General features: G+C 34.1%; 1 protein-coding gene across 2 annotated transcripts in view; it reads left to right on the top strand.

The window, feature by feature from the left end:
- Positions 1-601: 601 nt before the first annotated feature.
- The window catches only part of LOC134712366 (forkhead box protein N3-like), a 34,372-nt gene continuing 17,017 nt past the window's right edge, over positions 602-17,956 (top strand). The window contains exons 1-3 of one of the 2 annotated variants that reach the window (XM_063573845.1): positions 602-679; positions 2,917-2,966; positions 6,429-6,507. In XM_063573845.1, coding sequence (XP_063429915.1) covers positions 6,491-6,507 — 17 coding nt within the window. In that variant the 5' untranslated portion in view covers positions 602-679; positions 2,917-2,966; positions 6,429-6,490. Of the gene's footprint in view, positions 680-797; positions 926-2,916; positions 2,967-6,428; positions 6,508-17,956 lie in introns of those variants that run through there. The other variant, XM_063573846.1, reaches the window with a different exon arrangement.

The following is a 17,956-nucleotide window of genomic DNA, read 5'->3' as shown; positions in this document are numbered from 1 at the left end:
TATTATATATAAACCCTTTGTCTCAGGCACACCTCTAGAAAGTAACAAAAAAGAATACTGTGAGTAGGCTTAATATATATAGCTGCACTGCAAGAGACACCAAGGGACGGTGCTATATATGGCATGGTGGGTGCATATTAAAATGTGTATCAGGACATTACAAAAGCACTGGCCGCTGCTATACCTACTTATATTCAGTCATGGAAGAGGCCCGGCTCATTGAAAGATTTATAGATTCCTTTTTCAAGACAATTTTCCCTCAAATATGTTTTTGGACACAATCCACTGAGAATATTTTATTTGTAATCGGTTTTCGTGAAATAACATGATAATTTATAGAAGTGTTTTGCATGTTAAAATATTGGCATGTTTAATGTTATAGAGGGGAATCAAATAAAAAATAGTGAAATATTATGGGGGAATCAAGAAATTTTTGTATGTTTGCTTTAATAATTCAAGAGTATTGAAACAAAGATTTTTTATTATTATTATTGATGTATTCAATATTGTATTGTGATACAGTAAATCCAGAGACATATAATACATATGTCTCTGGTAAATCTAAAAAAAATGCATGTAGCATGTCTCTCGACTGTAACTACCACGTGCTCCAGTTGGCGTTATCACGTGGTATGTTACTTCCGCTGACGAAATTTCCATGTTTAAAGACCACGCGAAGGTATATTTTTTACTTTTTCTCATATTTAAAATATAATGGCAGTATATATAACTGACAGCTTTTTTATCCGCTTATTTGTATAAAATTAATGGTCTCCTAGCACTTTCTTTCACTACAAAAAAGGAAATATTGGACGTACGAGAGAGACCACGATGTGTTGTTTACATAGTCTTCCCGCGAAATTTCCATGTACTTTTTTGTCTCAAGTAAATGAAACTTGAATACTCACATATTGAGCTGCATACGGTAATGTTTTGTATTAAATTGTTGATTATAAAATTGTCCCTATAAAGTTAACACTTGCGGACTAGGAACGAGTGGTTCTAGTCTGATACGCATAAAGTATGAGTCATTTTAGTGATGAAAAACTTTGGCACAGTACCAAATTTGACCAAATTTTATTGTACATAGAAAACTTATAAACATTGTACAGTATATCTGGATATTACAGAAGTTATGTTGTAATTTATCTTCCTCCTTTAAAGTTGATTTTCCACATCGCACTAGATTTATTTTTTTCAATTTGTACTACAAAATGAATATAACTAAAAGTAAAACAAAATGGAAATAAAACACCTTATCGCTATTTGGGATTCTGTAGCTGTTGACCTCTGATTCTGCACTAATGACCTCTTACATCAAACACTTTTCCATTGGGGTTTCAGATATTTGTATTTTGCCAGTAAAAAATTCCGAACCTTTGTTTTGTGATGTCCAGAAATTGCAGACAAATAGCTCGAACCACATTTAATGACATGAATCCACTCTAAAACAGTCAACATTAATGTCATCTTTTAGTATCCCTTTTCATAATATCAATAATTCTAACTGCAAATTCACGAATATAATTTAAGAAATCCCAACCACTTAGAATTACAATCCCATAGACCACAATTACCAAGTCATGCTCAGTTTTATCCCTCAATATCATCCTATTATGCCCAAAAAAAATCTTCTGTCAGTTCTTTAAAGTCTAATTTTGTTATTAATATGTAACTTTGATATAATGTTATTCTTTATTTCATTTCCACTTCATTATTCATTCCTAAAATTGATAGATAATTATCAACATTAATTTTGAAATGCTTACAGTTAAACAATGTAAAAAAAAAAGAACTTAATTCTTCCCTCCCAATCACCCAAACTTCCAATATGTTTAAACACTTCAATCTTATTTGTAGACCAATAACAGTGGCGGATCCAGAAATTTTCATAAGTGGGGCCCACTGACTACCTACCATATCAGTCTTGCTTCAGTGATTCCCTATATAAGCAACAAAAATTTTTCCCAAAAAAGGGAGGACCCCCTCTCCCCCCCCTAAATCCGCCTCTGAATGAAGTAAAACTCAAATACCATATACATTCATCTATTCCTCACTTATCCATATTCAAAAAACCACCCAGAAACCTATGCTGTGTCAAATATGACATCTTGAAGCTTGAATATAGTTTCCATATACATTTTCTAAAGTGATACCCTGAAAGGTTCAGGGTTCCACCTAACTGGAATAATTCAAGCCCTTTCCGTGTCCGATTTTCTCCCACACGAGGGCTTGAACTCCTTATGATCATTGGCTGCGTCGCCTGCTCTCTGTGAGAGAGAGCCAATCGGCGGCGATCAGTATAATGAGTCTCTGCGCAACTGTCTTGTAATTGTCTTACCAAACACGTGTGTTCATTTAACACAAATCCGATAATACTTAATTAACATCAGTTAACATCATTTAACATCAGTTAACATCATTTAACATCAATTAACATCTGGAACTCCTCCTTCCTTAGCTGCCAATTTAAATCAAAATTCCCATATTGCATAGTGGTGTGATTTTTCCGGTTGACGGTCTTGATCGAGGAAGACGTTCAGGCGTTAATGTAGCCTTCGTAGATCAGCGGAATATAACGACTGAATTATTCGGGTTAGGTTCCACCCGATTTCCATGTTGGTATAGAGCTGCTACAATCACCGAGCATTTTGTTGTCTTATGAGTTTTTTTTTTTTTTATAGATGAATCAAACCCAAACTGTACACATTGAAAATTCAAAAACATTCAATAGGTGTGTGTATATGAAGAAAAATGTTTCATTAATCTTCGTTTCAAACAACATATTAAAAGTGTGTGTGTGTGAACAATGTATGGCATAATGTATAACTGCAATTTTCTGTAACAAATAGCTTACATTCTTGATTTTTTTTAATTAATGCTAATAGCATCTTATCTTATTTTCTGCTTTTTCAGATGATAGAAAGGCCTCACTCTTAAGTCAAGAATTTGAACTCTGTACACAAGTAAGTTTTGATATGTACATGTATGGCCAGTAAAATCCAATCTCAAATGTTTCTCGAGGCCTCGACACCATTTGCGAGTATGGTCTTGAGAAATGATGCTAGTCCGTCGGAAGGGGCTGATAAATAGCTTACTCAGGTGAAGAGAGAGCCATATCTCTTGCACATAAAAGACACCCTTGTAGATTTCTAAAAAGAGCAGGCTAATGCCGCTTCAAGGCAGTACTTTCACCCGCAATGTGGAAACGGATTAAGGTGGTACCTAACACTACAGGGAGATAACTCTGTAAAATCAGCTTAACTTTGTAATGACGTTGTGTTGTAAAGGGAATCAATGATCAAAATTGGTGTTTGTCAAACTACATTACTATATAACCAGTGTAATTTTTCTGACAAAACGGTTGGTTCAAAATTTTTGAATTTTTTATATTTTTGTTAAAGGGTCAAAGTAAATACTTTATCAACATTTTATGAAAATTAAACGAGCCAAATTTATTTTAGTGAAAGTGTTGAGTACCACCTTAGGCCAAGAAAAATATATGTCTGTTTCCTGTTTCCCGACGGACCCTGGCTCAAACCCCCCGACCCTAGATCTTTTTATTCAAATCCGAGAAAAAAATCGTTCCAGATCCTTATCTTACTATGCCCAAACAATAAAATGGCTGCTCCCAGCCAGCCGGACATTTTATTTATGATCCATATTTTAATATCTAAGACTACGTCACAAAAGGCAATTATGGTAATCAGATGGCCATCCCAATGATTGACATTAGTCTAGATTAAAATAAAAACGATATTAAACTTTACTTTTGAATTCGATGTTATGATGTAAACTTAAAATTTGCAGTGCATCATTCAAAGTGTACACATCAGTGTGCTCATATCTGCCTTAAGCTCTTTATTTGTGCAAAATGACAACTTTATTTAGATTTTAAAGTCACATTTTCCCAAACCGGATGTTGACTTGTCAATGGTAAAAAATCGTACGAAAATAGTTGTGAATAGACCGATGTCGGGTACTGAAAATTATAGTTTTCCTGTCACCTGAACAGGTAGTTTTCAGCTGTCCAACAACTAATTAGCCTTGATTAAAATTAGAAAGTATTGAAGTAGGGGTTGTTTTGATAGTAATTAATCATCATGTCACTTTTACGACAGAAATGTGGGGCTTTTAAAGCAAAAGTTTGGCCAAAAAGATCGTGAATTATGTTAAAATGACCGAAAAAATCTTGAAAACTAAAAAGTATATGACCATTTCATGCTTTGCCCAGCCTGACTTTTAATGGACATTATACAAATGACTGGAATATATGACCGTTTTGGAAGCCTTGTACAGGACCCTAACCAAACATGACATTTATTAACCAACTGCAAATCTGACAGGGAGTGCAAAAATAAAAAAAAAAGAAAAAAATAAAAAGTCCAGACCTACCAACCCTGATTTATTTGCCTTGGAAGCAGGAAACAGACATATATTTTTTTGGGCCTTAATATAAGTTTCAAAAACTTGTTTCCAATCCACTTTGTATAAATAAATATGTTTATATTTAAAGTCATAAGAAACGAGTGACCGATGAAAAATAATGTTCTTCCAATTCTTGAACCAACGCATACAAACATCATAAACTTAGTCTTCTGTACTCGAATTTATATTTTTTTTCGTGTAAATTTCGTATAATCATTTTTTTTTTTCAATCGGTCAGTGTTGTTGTGAAAATATGGCAGGTAATTAAAGTTCGTGTTTTGAAGCCGAAGTTTAACGATTGTCACCTGTTTGTCAACAATTGACGAAAAATAAACATAAAAGCATGGCAATTGAGCACGTGTTTAACATGTAAATACAGATAATGGTTTATTTTAAGGACATCCATGCAAATTGTGGTCACTGGATTTTTACGCGATGGGTCACACTGAGGTCACCATGCATGCGGAAAATATGTCGGGGGGGAATTGCTTGCTGGAAGGAAGCAATTCAAATAAAGTAAACTTCTTCTAAATATGAATAAATTAAAGAATTTTCTTCAGAAAAAAGTATATGTACATAAGTTTTATAATGAAAACTATCCATTGAGTTATAAAAAACATGTGCATTAATTTTTTTTGACTTGAGGTTTCCTATGACTTTTAAAAAAAAGAAGTGTTGTTCAAATGTACTTAGAGCCTACAAGTTTACTGTGTAGGATGTAAATCACCTAGTCTCCAATCCTCACACTGAACAACATGATCAGCCCAGGCTTGTAAAATAACCCTCTGGCCTGTAAAAATCAAGTCTACAGGCCCGTGATCAGTCCAGGCTTGTAAAATAACCCTCTGGTCTGTAAAAATCATGTATTCTGGCCCATGATCAGCCCAGGCTTGTAAAAAAACCCTCTGGTCTGTAAAAATCATGTCTACTGGCTCATGATCAGCCCAGGATTGTAAAATAACTCTCTGGTCTGTAAAAATCATGTATTCTGGCCCATGATCAGCCCAGGCTTGTAAAATATCCCTCTGGCCTGTAAAAATCATGTCTACAGGCCCATGATCAGCCCAGGCTTGTAAAATAACCCTCTGGCCTGTAAAAATCATGTCTACTGGCCCATGATCAGCCCAGGATGTAAAATAACCCTCTGGCCTGTAAAAATCATGTCTACTGGCCCATGATCAGCCCAGGATGTAAAATAACCCTCTGGCCTGTAAAAATCATGTCTACTGCCACTGGCCCATGATCAGCCCAGGCTTGTAAAATAACCCTCTGGCCTGTAAAAATCATGTCTACTGGCCCATGATCAGCCCAGGCTTGTAAAATAACCCCCTGGTCTGTAAAAATCATGTCTACTGGCCCATGATCAGCCCAGGCTTGTTAAATAACCCTCTGGCCTGTAAAAATCATGTCTACTGGCCAATGATCAGCCCAGGCTTGTAAAATATCCCTCTGGCCTGTAAAAATCATGTCTACTGGCCCATGATCAGCCCAGGATTGTAAAATAACCCTCTGGTCTGTAAAAATCATGTCTACAGGCCCATGATCAGCCCAGGCTTGTAAAATTTCCCTCTGGTCTGTAAAAATCATGTCTACAGGCCAACAGAATCCAACTTAAAAATTTAAATTTAAATTAACATGCAGTAACTGGTCTGGCTTGTATATAAAATAGAAAAAATGTGACATTTTTGTAAATGAGACCACTATCCTCAAGTCCATATGCAGTGTTAGTATTTATTTATAGGCCTCAGTACATATACAAATATGCACATTTGCAGTGTCACATATTGGAGTTTCAGAAAGTTGTACAAACTTTGTATGATTCAGTTACTGTATTCTCATAAGCTAATAGCTAAGTTACAGAGGCAATAAGTATTTATATGGACAGTGTGTACATGTATGTGTGTGAAAGAATGGTTATACCAGGAGACAATACAGATTTACAACTTATTATATAAATTGACATTTTTTTTATAACTCTTATGTACCTATTTTCTCCAAAGGTGAAATTTAACAGAAAATGAAAGAAACATAGAGATACACAATTAAGAAAAAATCAGTTGAAATGAGGGAAAACGATTGGTGAGTAATTGATTTGTTAGTCTTTCTCAACAGAACTATTGGATTGTATCATTGCCCTTTGTATTTATTTGAGTATCAACATCATCTATAAGTATTTCTTCATAGCTTCTACTTCTTGTACTGATAGACTGTAGACTTTTGTTCCCTTTTCTAATAAAAATTATCAATTTAAAAAAAGCAATAAACTCTACTTGTAATTTGTTGATTTCCAGAAGCAAAATAAGTATGTATACTTCATACATCTCTAGTTGAATGATCCTTTGATTACCTCCCTTACACTGCCCTTAAATTATGTATAAAGAATCTAGATTCCAGACTATAACTTAATTCAAACACAACAATAATTTGAATTAATTGAATTACCTCCCTTACACTGCCCTTAAATTATGTATGAATAAATGTCATATTGTCTTGAGGTGACCAGCTATCAATTTATTTTAAGAAGTTATTATTTAAAAATGCTGATGAAGGCAATTTAAATTCAGCCATGATTATGTATATCATTTTCTATTTGAATACTTAAAAGTCATATAACGAGTGACCAATGAAAACTAATGTTAATCCAATTTCTGAACCAATGCATACACATACAGTGCTCTAGCTAGAAATCAAAAGGGGCAGGGTGCCAGTGGAGGGCAGGGCACTTTTTATGATAAGAAAAGGCACTGCTTATTTTTTTGTTTACATTTCTGTGTGTATCACGAGTTAACGAATCTCTTTTTTTTTTTACTGTGTATGTTTGGTTTTTTTTTAAAATTAAGATGCTTTTCAACTACAGTCTTTATTTCATTGTTTGTGTAGTTATGAATGATATAGTATATCTTCCTCATCATATTATGTTTAAACAGTTTAACTTTACTCTACCCATTATCATAAAATATGTTGGTTTATTTTTTTATCTATATAAAATGTATCATCTACCCTGCTTAATTGAGCATTACTTATTTAACAATGTTTAGAACAAGAATTGCTAAAGGTATAATTATCAAGTAGAAATCGCAATTTTTTTTTTGGATATGTTCAAAGACAGTTAATATCTTTAAGGTAACATTATTATGTTATTATATATTCAATTAGTAATTTATTCCTTTTTTTGAAACTAGATAATATTTTTAGAGCACAAATTTGTAATAAGCTAAAACAGGGGAAGTAACTCCAAAATCAATTTCCACCACGTTTGCGTTATAAATTAAAAACTGTGCTTGTCGCTAACAAGTTGAGATGGAAGGCATTTCTGTATTAAAAGAAATAGTTTTATTTTGATGACTTAAATTCAATTCTAAGGTCATGAAAGTCTTCATTTATACACTCTTCCATTGTGACTTGGAGACCCAAGCTTAACACACTCGCTGACACATTCATCAAAAGTATGACAAAAACAACATTGTCCTAATTAAATTTCCTAGTTATTAACACCTTTGAAGTCTTTATCATTGTAATTGATTGTAATGACATGATTAACCTGGGGGCAATCACACAGGTGTCATATAATTATGTAATTAACTTGGAGATCAGAAATCGATGAAACAAAATTTTATCAAAACGGCACAAGATAATTTTGGAAAAAGACGTCAGGGCAGAAGGGCGCGGATGAAGGCACCCAGGGCGCGGCGCCCTTCTATTTTGGGCTAGCGAGACCACTGACATATCTCAGTCTTCTGTGCAGGATTTATCAATTTTTTCGCATTAATTTTGTATAATTGATCAACAGAAATTCCAAACATACAGTGTTGTGAAAATATGGCAGCTTATTAATGGTGGTGTTTTGAAACTGAAGTTAAACGATTGTCACTGGTTTGTAAACAATCAACTAAGAAGCATGGATATTTGGGTTAGCATGTGTATGAAGCCAAATAAAATTATTTGATAGATTTTCATCCCCACCTGCCCCCCAGAAATCGTCCCGCCCCAATTTTTGTTATTTTAAAAATTTTACGATATTCAGATTTTGTTCATTTCCGTTACAGTTTTTAAAAAATTTCGTTTCATTCAAAACTTTCTGTTTCAAATTTCAGTTTTAGTATTTCTATGAGTAATTTAAAATGATTATGTTGATATATTTTGCTGCTCAATGATGACAACACCATCTGTACTAGGAATAGAGTTTAACTACAGGAAGGGCAAAAACCGCTCTGGTTTATAAGAGTTATGTGCTGTGTCCAAGAATGCAATCGCAGTATGTCACAAATTTTCTGTGATTAGTAAACCAAAGAATTTTTATACAACCGCAAAAATTGAATTTTTTTTTGTTGTATATTGGTATCACGTTGGCATTGTCGTTGTAGTTGTCCGAAGACATTTGGTTTTCGCGCTCTAACTTTAATAAAAGTTAATAGAAATCCATGAAATTTTAAATACAAGGTTTATGACCATAATAGGAAGGTTGTGATTGATTTTGGGTGTTTTGGTCCCAACAGTTTAGGAATTATGGGCAAAAAAGAGCCCAAATAAGCATTTTTATACGCCCATCAAAATTTTGAAGGGACGTATTATGGTATTCAAATGTCCGATGTCCGTCCGCCTGCCTGTCTGTCCAGCGTAAACAAGTTGCACTGCAACCTGAGAAAGACTTATCTAAATTTCATGAAACTTAATATAGTTGTTTCTTATGATGGTCAAATGATCTGTATATTTTTTGGTGAACATAAGATTTAAACTTTTTGAGTTACGGCACTTTGTAACTAAAACAGGGGGGGGGGGGGGGGGGGGGGGGGGGGGGGGGGGGGGTTCACATGTCGCACTGTACAATGTCTCTCAAAAACCTTTCTTGATTATTGCTTAAAACTTTACACATTTCTTAGCTATTTTAATCTCAATATCTGTATACTTTTTAGTGATCATTCAAAATTCCGTTTGAATTTTTGAATATTTGGGAAAAATAGGGGGAGTTTTTGTTTTTTTACATGTCACGATGTATCTGAAATTTTGAGTTGAGTATTTTGTAAAAAAAAAGGGGAGTTTTTTTTACATGTCTTACCGTATCTCCAAAACAATGTATGATTATTGCTTGAAACTGTACACATTTTTTTGTTATATTAATCTAAAGATCTGTTTACTTTTTGGTTTGATTCAAAATTTTATTTAAGTGATATTTATTTTTTTGAAAAAAAAACAACAGGGAGGGGGGTTTCAGATGTCCCACTGTGTCTCAAAAACAATAAATGGTTATTGCTTAAAACTTTTTCAGAAATTATTTATGATTATTGCATAAAACTTCCACACAAGACGTCAGGCGTATCATGCGCTCATTGTTGCAGCTGTTTATTCTTGGTTTTCACACAATAACTTTGTATAAGTAAACAGAAATCTATGAAATTTTAACATAAGGTTTATGACCTCAAAAGGAAAGTTGGGATTGATTTTTGGAGATGCATTGTTAAATAAAATTGAGAATGGAAATGGGGAATGTGTCAAAGAGACAACAACCCAACCATAGAAAAAACAACAGCAGAAGGTCACCAAGGCCACACTTAAAAATGTTTTGGTTTGCCCAAACCCTACCCAAATGTTGAGACAATGGGTAGGTAGGTAGGCATTTTTTTTTTTTTTCAAAAAAAGAAATTGAAGTATTAGATGTTTATAAGTCTTCATGCCTATTTGATTAAAAAAAAAATCTTCAAATCAGGACAATAAAAGAATTTGAGTAGGCAGCTTTTTTCTGGGTAGGTAGCGTTTGGGCAAACAAACCTATTATTTATTATGGCCCAATGTAGTGAAAAATTCCCGCACCCGAGGCATCCTTCAGCTGGCCCCTAAACAAATATATACTAGTTTAGTGATAATGATAATAAAGGCTTTCAAATTCTTTGTTCCTTATGAGGTGCTGACCAAGTGTTGTTACTTTGTAGCCCATCTATCATTCAAGATGGCCCCCAGTGAGGGACTTAATCAGTTTAATTGAAGTCTGGAGCTGGCATGTCAGTTAACTACTAGTAGTCTGTTGTTATTTATGTATTATTGTCATTTTGTTTATTTTCTTTGGTTACATCTTCTGACATCAGACTCCGAACCCTTTTGAACTGAATTTTAAATGTATGTATTGTTATGCGTTTTCTTTCTACATTGGCTAGAGGAAAAGAGGTAGGGTTGAGATCTCATAAACATGTTTAACATAGCCGCCTTTTTGCACCTTTTCAAAGTCAGGTGCTTCTGGCCTTTGTTAGTCTTGTATTATTTAAATTTTAGTTTTTTGTGTACAATTTGGAAATTAGTATGGCGTTCATTATCACTGAACTAGTATATATTTGTTTAGGGGCCAGCTAAAAAACGCCTCTGGATGCGGGAATTTCTCGCTACATTGAAGACCTGTTGGTGACCTTCTGCTGTTGTTTTTTTTAGCTCACCTGGCCTGAAGGGCCAAGTGAGCTTTTCTCATCACTTGGCCTCCGTCGTCGTCGTTAACTTTTACAAAAATCTTCTCCTCTGAAACTACTGGGCCAAATTAAACCAAACTTGGCCACAATCATCATTGGGGTATCTAGTTTAAAAAATGTGTGGCGTGACCCGCCAAACCAACCAAGATGGCCGCCATGGCTAAAAATAGAACATAGGGATAAAATGCAGTTTTTGGCTTATAACTCAAAAACCAAAGCATTTAGAGCAAATCTGACATCGGGTGAAATTGTTTATCAGGTCTAGATCTATCTGCCCTGAAATTTTCAGATGAATCAGACAACTCGTTGTTAGGTTGCTGCCCCTGAATTGGTAATTTTAGGGAAATTTTGCTGTTTTTGGTTATTATCTTGAATATTATTATAGATAGAGATAAACTGTAAACAGCAATAATGTTCAGCAAAGTAAGATTTACAAATAAGTTAACATGACCAAAATGGTCAATTGACCCCCTAAGGAGTTATTGTCCTTTATAGTCAAATTTAAACAATTTTCATAAAATTTGTAAATTTTTACTACTGGTAACATTTTTCACAGAAACTACTGGGCCAAGTTCATTATAGATAGTGATAATTGTAAGCAGCAAGAATGTTCAGTAAAGTAAGATGTTCAAATGTACAAACACATCACCATCACCAAAACACAATTTTGTCATGAATCCATCTGCTTCCTTTGTTTAATATTCACATAGACCAAGGTGAGCGACACAGGCTCTTTAGAGCCTCTAGTTCTATGGTCCGGTTGTTGTCTCTTAGACACATTTATTAACCGGATTTTGTGACAAAAATGTCAGTTATTGATTTGGGGATGTACTGCGGTCTGGCGGGCAGCAATAAAATGTTGTCTGTGCATTAACTCATGAACGGTTCAACCAAAGCATTTAAAATTTTAATATGTTGTTACTGACAACTAAATGAAGGTCAAGTTCAATAATGGCGATTTTGACTTTTACCGTTCAGGAGTTATTGTTCTTGAAAGGTTGAAAAAATGGAGTTTTCAGTCGTGTCCGTGCATTTACGCATGAACTGTTCTACCAAAGCTTCCCAAATTTTGATATGTTGTTACTGATGACAAAATGGAGGTCAAGTTCAATAATGCCGATTTTGACTTTTACTGTTCAAGAGTTATGGTTCTTGTAAGATTGAAAATTGGTGTTTCCAGTCGTGTCCGTGCATTTTCTCATGAACCATTCAACCAAAGCTTTTGAAATTTTAATATGTTGTTACTGATGATAAAATAGAGGTCAAGTTCAATAATGACAATTTTCACTTTTACTGTTCAGGAGTTATAGTTCTTGAAAGATCGTAAAATAGCATTTCCATTCACGTTGTTGCATTTACTCATGAACCATTCCATCTAAGCTTTTCAAATTTTAAAATATGTTGACATTTATGATAAAATGGAGGTCAAATTTGATATTGACGATCTTCACTTTCTCCATTCATCAGTAATGGTTCTTGTGATATTGCCAGGACACAAATAAATGCTAATAAATCCGGTTTGCTGTCGTTGTGACAGCCTCTTGTTTAGTTTAACATAGGGCCCTATGGGAAATGCATACAAATGACTTCTTTTTGAAAGCCAGTTTAACTTTTTTTAATTTGATGTTTCATATAACTTTAAAGCTATATTTAGATAGGTTATTATGTTTACAAACTCCATTGGAAATTTGAATTGAGATTATGTCCATATCTTGAGGGAAAGATTTTGTTTGTTTAATTGCAATCCAAATTTAGACCTGTATCAAGTGTGAATATTGTGGCCATTTTTGCCCAATCTCTTCAGGGTTGGACCTCTGCGATTGTATCCAGCTGCATAACTTTATTTGGTATGTGTGTTCCTTGCAAGGTCCTCATCCCCGTCAGACTGTTTTCACTTGACCTCTACCTCATTTCATGGATCAGTGAACAAGGTTAAGTTTTGGTGGTCAAGTTCATCTCAGGTACTATAAGCAGTAGTTGTAGTATATTCAGTGAATGGAAGCACTGTAAGGTGTACATGTCCAACTGGCAAGCATCATCTGACCTTGGCCTCATTCACATAGTTCAGTGGTTATAATTGAGTTTTTGTGTTTTGGTCTGTTTTTCTTGTACTGTATGCATAAGGTCTACTATAATTGGTTCATGGAATGATTGTAAGGTGTATTTATGTCAAGCTGGCAGGTGTCATCTGACCTTGATCTCATTTTCATGGTTAGGTGGTCAAAGAAAAGATTTTTATATTTTGTCTGTTATTCTCATACTATATGCATGAGGTCAACTATATTTGGTGTATGGAAATATTTTTAATCTATGTAGTAGTCGCACAGGTTTTATTTGACCTTGACCTTCTTTTAACGGTTCATTACTCCGTGTTTAGTTTTAATGTATTGGTCTGTTTTTCTCAATCTATAAGCAATATATCAACTGTATTTGTCGTATTGGAAGGATTGTTAGCTGTACATGCCTGCCTGGCATGGCTCATCTGACCTTGTCCTATTTTTCATGGTTTTCTGGTCAGTGTTTTGTTTTCTTGGTTAATGTTAACTTCATGTGACAGTTGTAAAAAATCTTTATATTTAAGACTATCAACATAATATCAATGATTAGTAATGAAGGCGAGACATTTCAGTGTGTGCACTCTTGTTATAGTGATTCTGTCTGGTCTATATTTAAAAGCAAAAAATACTGATATGGCAGAAGATACACACCAAATATGATGTGTAAATTATGTGAAGTGTTGTTCAATAGCAGGAAATCTTCAATTATATAGTAATATGCTATAACATCAGTATTGAAATCTTCAATTGCACAGAATTGCTCAAAAGCACAAAAGCAACAAATCTTCAACTGCATAGTTTTGCCTAATAGCACAATACTGCACAATTTCAAGAAATCTTCAATTGAAAATGAATACAAAAAAAAAAAAAAAAAATCAACCCATTTCAAATTTTTTACCACAATTTGTTTTGGTCAGAAACCTAAATTATGTCAAAATTTGATCACAATTCAAATTCAGACGGTATCAAGCTTGAAAATTGTGTCCAATCTGTTCTGGATTTGAGCTCTGAAGTTGTTTAGAGCTGTGCTCTGGGAATCATTTTATTTATAAGCTATAGTTCAACTTTAATTGGTGTATGCATGGAAGTATTATATTGACAGGAACTACTACGACCCGACTTTAAACGTTTCATCTGCGATGCAGCGCGCAATTTAATGACATGTTAATTAGCTTGAAACATGACATGTTATTTGCATACAGCGTGTGGTGCCCTACAATATTGTCATTCTCGGTTGCTTTCGGGATTACGGAAATAAACGAAGAAATCGAAAGTTGTGATAAATTCTTATGAAACATCAATCAGCAAACCTCGGCATATTCCGTTTCCTAACATCTGCATATGTGTGCCGATTGAGTGATTGATGGATTAATTCGAATCATCATTAATTCTCTAGAAAAACACATTCACGATGGAAAATTGTACCAAACTAATTGAATAAATGCCCCATTTTTATTGATTTTTTTCCCGGTAGAAATTGGACAATATGTAATATATGATCGCAAGTCGTGATTATATAATAACTACTGTTTACTCCACTGAGTGGCACACATTTACTGCATTTTTAAGACGATTGTAAACGATCGTTCTGATAAAATCAAAAGATCAAAGAGATTTTATATAAATGTAGGAATAATTTAATCTTCGCTCTAAATCCAGGGTTGGATCATTGGTTGGTATATACGAATGTTCAGCTGAACCCCGATGTGTTGACATTTTTTTTGTACTGCGACTCAAGGATTTGTATAGTGACATTATACAAATACTTGTGCGTCTGTTCAATAATATTAGCCAGTATCATTTGGACGGTTTCATTTGGTCGGATAGTGATTACATATTTTAGGGGACAGAAATGTAAATACATAATTAGCTATTTAACGTAGTTAGATCTTATCAGGGCCTTTTATAGCTGACTATGCGGTATGGGATTTGCTCATTGTTGAAGGCCGTACAGTGACATATACTTGTAAATGTTTGTGTCATTTTGGTCTTTTGTGTATAGTTGTCTCATTGGCAATCATACCACATCTTCTTTTTTATATTAGATCTCTGTTTTCTTCTGCTATATTTTGTTGATTTGTACTTGCTCGATTAATTTTCGTATTGTAAACTGGAAATTTCTTCTTTCCAGGATTATCCAGTAACTTAACCATAAATATTGCTCTAAACTTCAAAGTTTAAATATTTATCAAATATATTTATTGTTAACCGGCGCTAACCGGAACACACCTTAATCGCGATTTAAACTTCACCCACAAACTAATAAAATAATGTCACTCACTATTTCAAATCGTTGTAGAATAATTAATTCTGGGCCGATTTTCATTTTTTATGCATCAGTCGATTTGTTTAAATAAGTTGTACACGAATAAAGGTCTACCGACGCGATTGAAATAAGTAAAGGCGTTTTCCTACAGGTAATATTATTAGGCTGTCTCGATTAAAACCATGTGATTGATAAGAAGTATCTCTGGTCAATTTATGACTGCGGCATCGCAGATAGTCACAAAAGAAATTAACGACAGCTTACTAATTAGATAGTTTCTATATCTTTTCTACAGGGCTACCCGGGTTATAAATAAATGCTAATTAATCGTTGTAGTTCCTGTCAATATAATACTTCCATGGTGTATGGAATGATTATAAGGTGATTATGTCTGGCAATTATCATCTGATGGTGATTACGTCTGGCAAGATCATCTGACCTTGATCTCATTTTCATGGTTTATTGGTCAATGTTTAGTTTTCCTGGTTAATTTTGTTTCTAAGAACCTATAAGCTATAGTTCAACTATGATTGGTGTATGGAATGTTTGTACAGTGATTATGTCTGGAAAGTATCATCTGACCTTGATCTTATTTTCATGGTACATTGGTCAATGTTAAGTTTTCCTGGTTAAGTTCACTTCTAAGATAATATATGCTTATAGGTCAACTTTACTTTGTGTATGTTAAGATTGTAAGGTGAACATTTATTCAGGTTTGGTTTATCTGACCTTGACCTAATTTTCATTGATAATGTACATGTTAAGTTAATGTGATTACTTGCAAAGTTTGTATTTAGGACTACATGTATCAACATAAAAACAATGGTTAGTTAAGCAAGCTCGACATTCCAGCGAGTTTACTCTTTGTTGCTAATATCTTGAAATGTGAAATACATTGGGTTTTTTTTGTACATTCAAATGTAGATACAAATATGTCAACTTGGTAGTGTTATTGCCATTTCATGATGATTTTCCCTGAAAAAAAGTTGTAGATCAAGGTGAGCAACATCAGTACTTGTGAGGTCAAAAAAAAAAAATGTCCGTTTCCTGTTTTCGGACAAACCCTGACTCAAACCCCCCGACCCTGAATCTTTTTTTTCAATCCCGAAAAAATAATATTTTCCAGTCCGGAAAAAAGTCATTTCCGGTCCGATCCAGATCTGTATCTTACTATGCCCAAACAATCAAAATGGCAGCTCGCAGCACAAATGTGCTAAAATTAAGGTTTGAAAAATGTCGACACTGGGAGAATAGGTCAATTAAAGCTTATTTAAAGACATTAAATCATTTTGGGGTACAGGACCCTAACCAAACATGACATTTAACAGACTGCAAATCTGACAGTGAGTGCCAAAAAAAAATAAAAAAATCCTGACCTACCAACCCTGATTTAGTTGCCTTGGCAGTAGCAAACAGACATATTATTTTTTTTGGCCTGAGCCTCTGGTTTTTATACGACCGCAAATTTTGAAAAAATTTTCCTCGTATATTGCTATCACGTTGGCGTCGTCGTCGTCGTTGTCGTCATAGTCGTCCGAATACTTTTAGTTTTCGCACTCTAACTTTAGTAAAAGTGAATAGAAATCTATGAAATTTTAACACAAGGTTTATGACCATAAAAGGAAGGTTGGTATTGATTTTGGGAGTTTTGGTCCCAATATTTTAGGAATTGGGGGCCAAAAAGGGCCCAAATAAGCATTTTCTTGGTTTTCGCACTATAACTTTAGTTTAAGTTAATAGAAATCTATGAAATTTTGACACAAGGTTTATGACCACAAAAGAAAGGTTGGGATTGATTTTGGGAGTTTTGGTTTCAACAGTTTAGGAATTAGGGGCCAAAAAAGGGCCCAAATAAGCATTATTCTTGGTTTTTGCACATTAACTTTAGTTTAAATAAATAGAAATCAATGAAATTTAAACACAATGTTTATGACCGCAAAAGGAAGATTGGTATTGATTTTGGGAGTTTAGGTCCCAACAGTTGAGGAATTAGGGGCCAAAAAGGGACCCCAATAAGCATTTTTCTTGGTTTTCGCACCATAACGTTAGTATAAGAAAATAGAAATCTATGAAATTTAAACACAAGGTTTATGACCATAAAAGGAAGGTTGGTATTGATTTTGGGAGTTTTTGTCCCAACAGTTTAGGAATTGGGGGCCCAAAGGGTCCAAAATTAAACTTTGTTTGATTTCATCAAAATTGAATAATTGGGGTTCTTTGATATGCCGAATCTAACTGTGTATGTAGATTCTTAACTTTTGGTCATGTTTTCAAATTGGTCTACATTAAGGTCCAAAGGGTCCAAAATTAAACTTTGTTTGATTTTGACAAAAAATGAATCGGTTGGGTTCTTTGATATGTTGAATCTTAAAATGTACTTTGATTCTTGATTATTGGCCCAGTTTTCAAGTTGGTCCAAATCTTGGTCCGAAATTAAACTTTATTTGATTTCATCAAAAATTGAATTAATGGGGTTCTTTGATATGCCAAATCTAACTGTATATGTAGATTCTTCATTTTTGGTCCCGTTTTCAAATTGGCCTACATTAAGGTCCAAAGGGTCCAAAATTAAGTTTGATTTTAACAAAAATTAAATTCTTGGGCCTCTTTGATATGCTGAATCTAAACATGTACTTAGATTTTTGATTATGGGCCCAGTTTTCAAGTTGGTCCAAATCAGGATCTAAAATTATTATATTAAGTATTGTGCAATAGCAAGTCTTTTCAATTGCACAGTATTGTGCAATGGCAAG

The sequence above is a fragment of the Mytilus trossulus genome, chromosome 3, assembly GCF_036588685.1.
Source record: "Mytilus trossulus isolate FHL-02 chromosome 3, PNRI_Mtr1.1.1.hap1, whole genome shotgun sequence".
NCBI classification, from domain to species: Eukaryota; Metazoa; Mollusca; class Bivalvia; order Mytilida; family Mytilidae; genus Mytilus; species Mytilus trossulus.
This window is presented reverse-complemented; position numbering and strand designations above follow the sequence as displayed.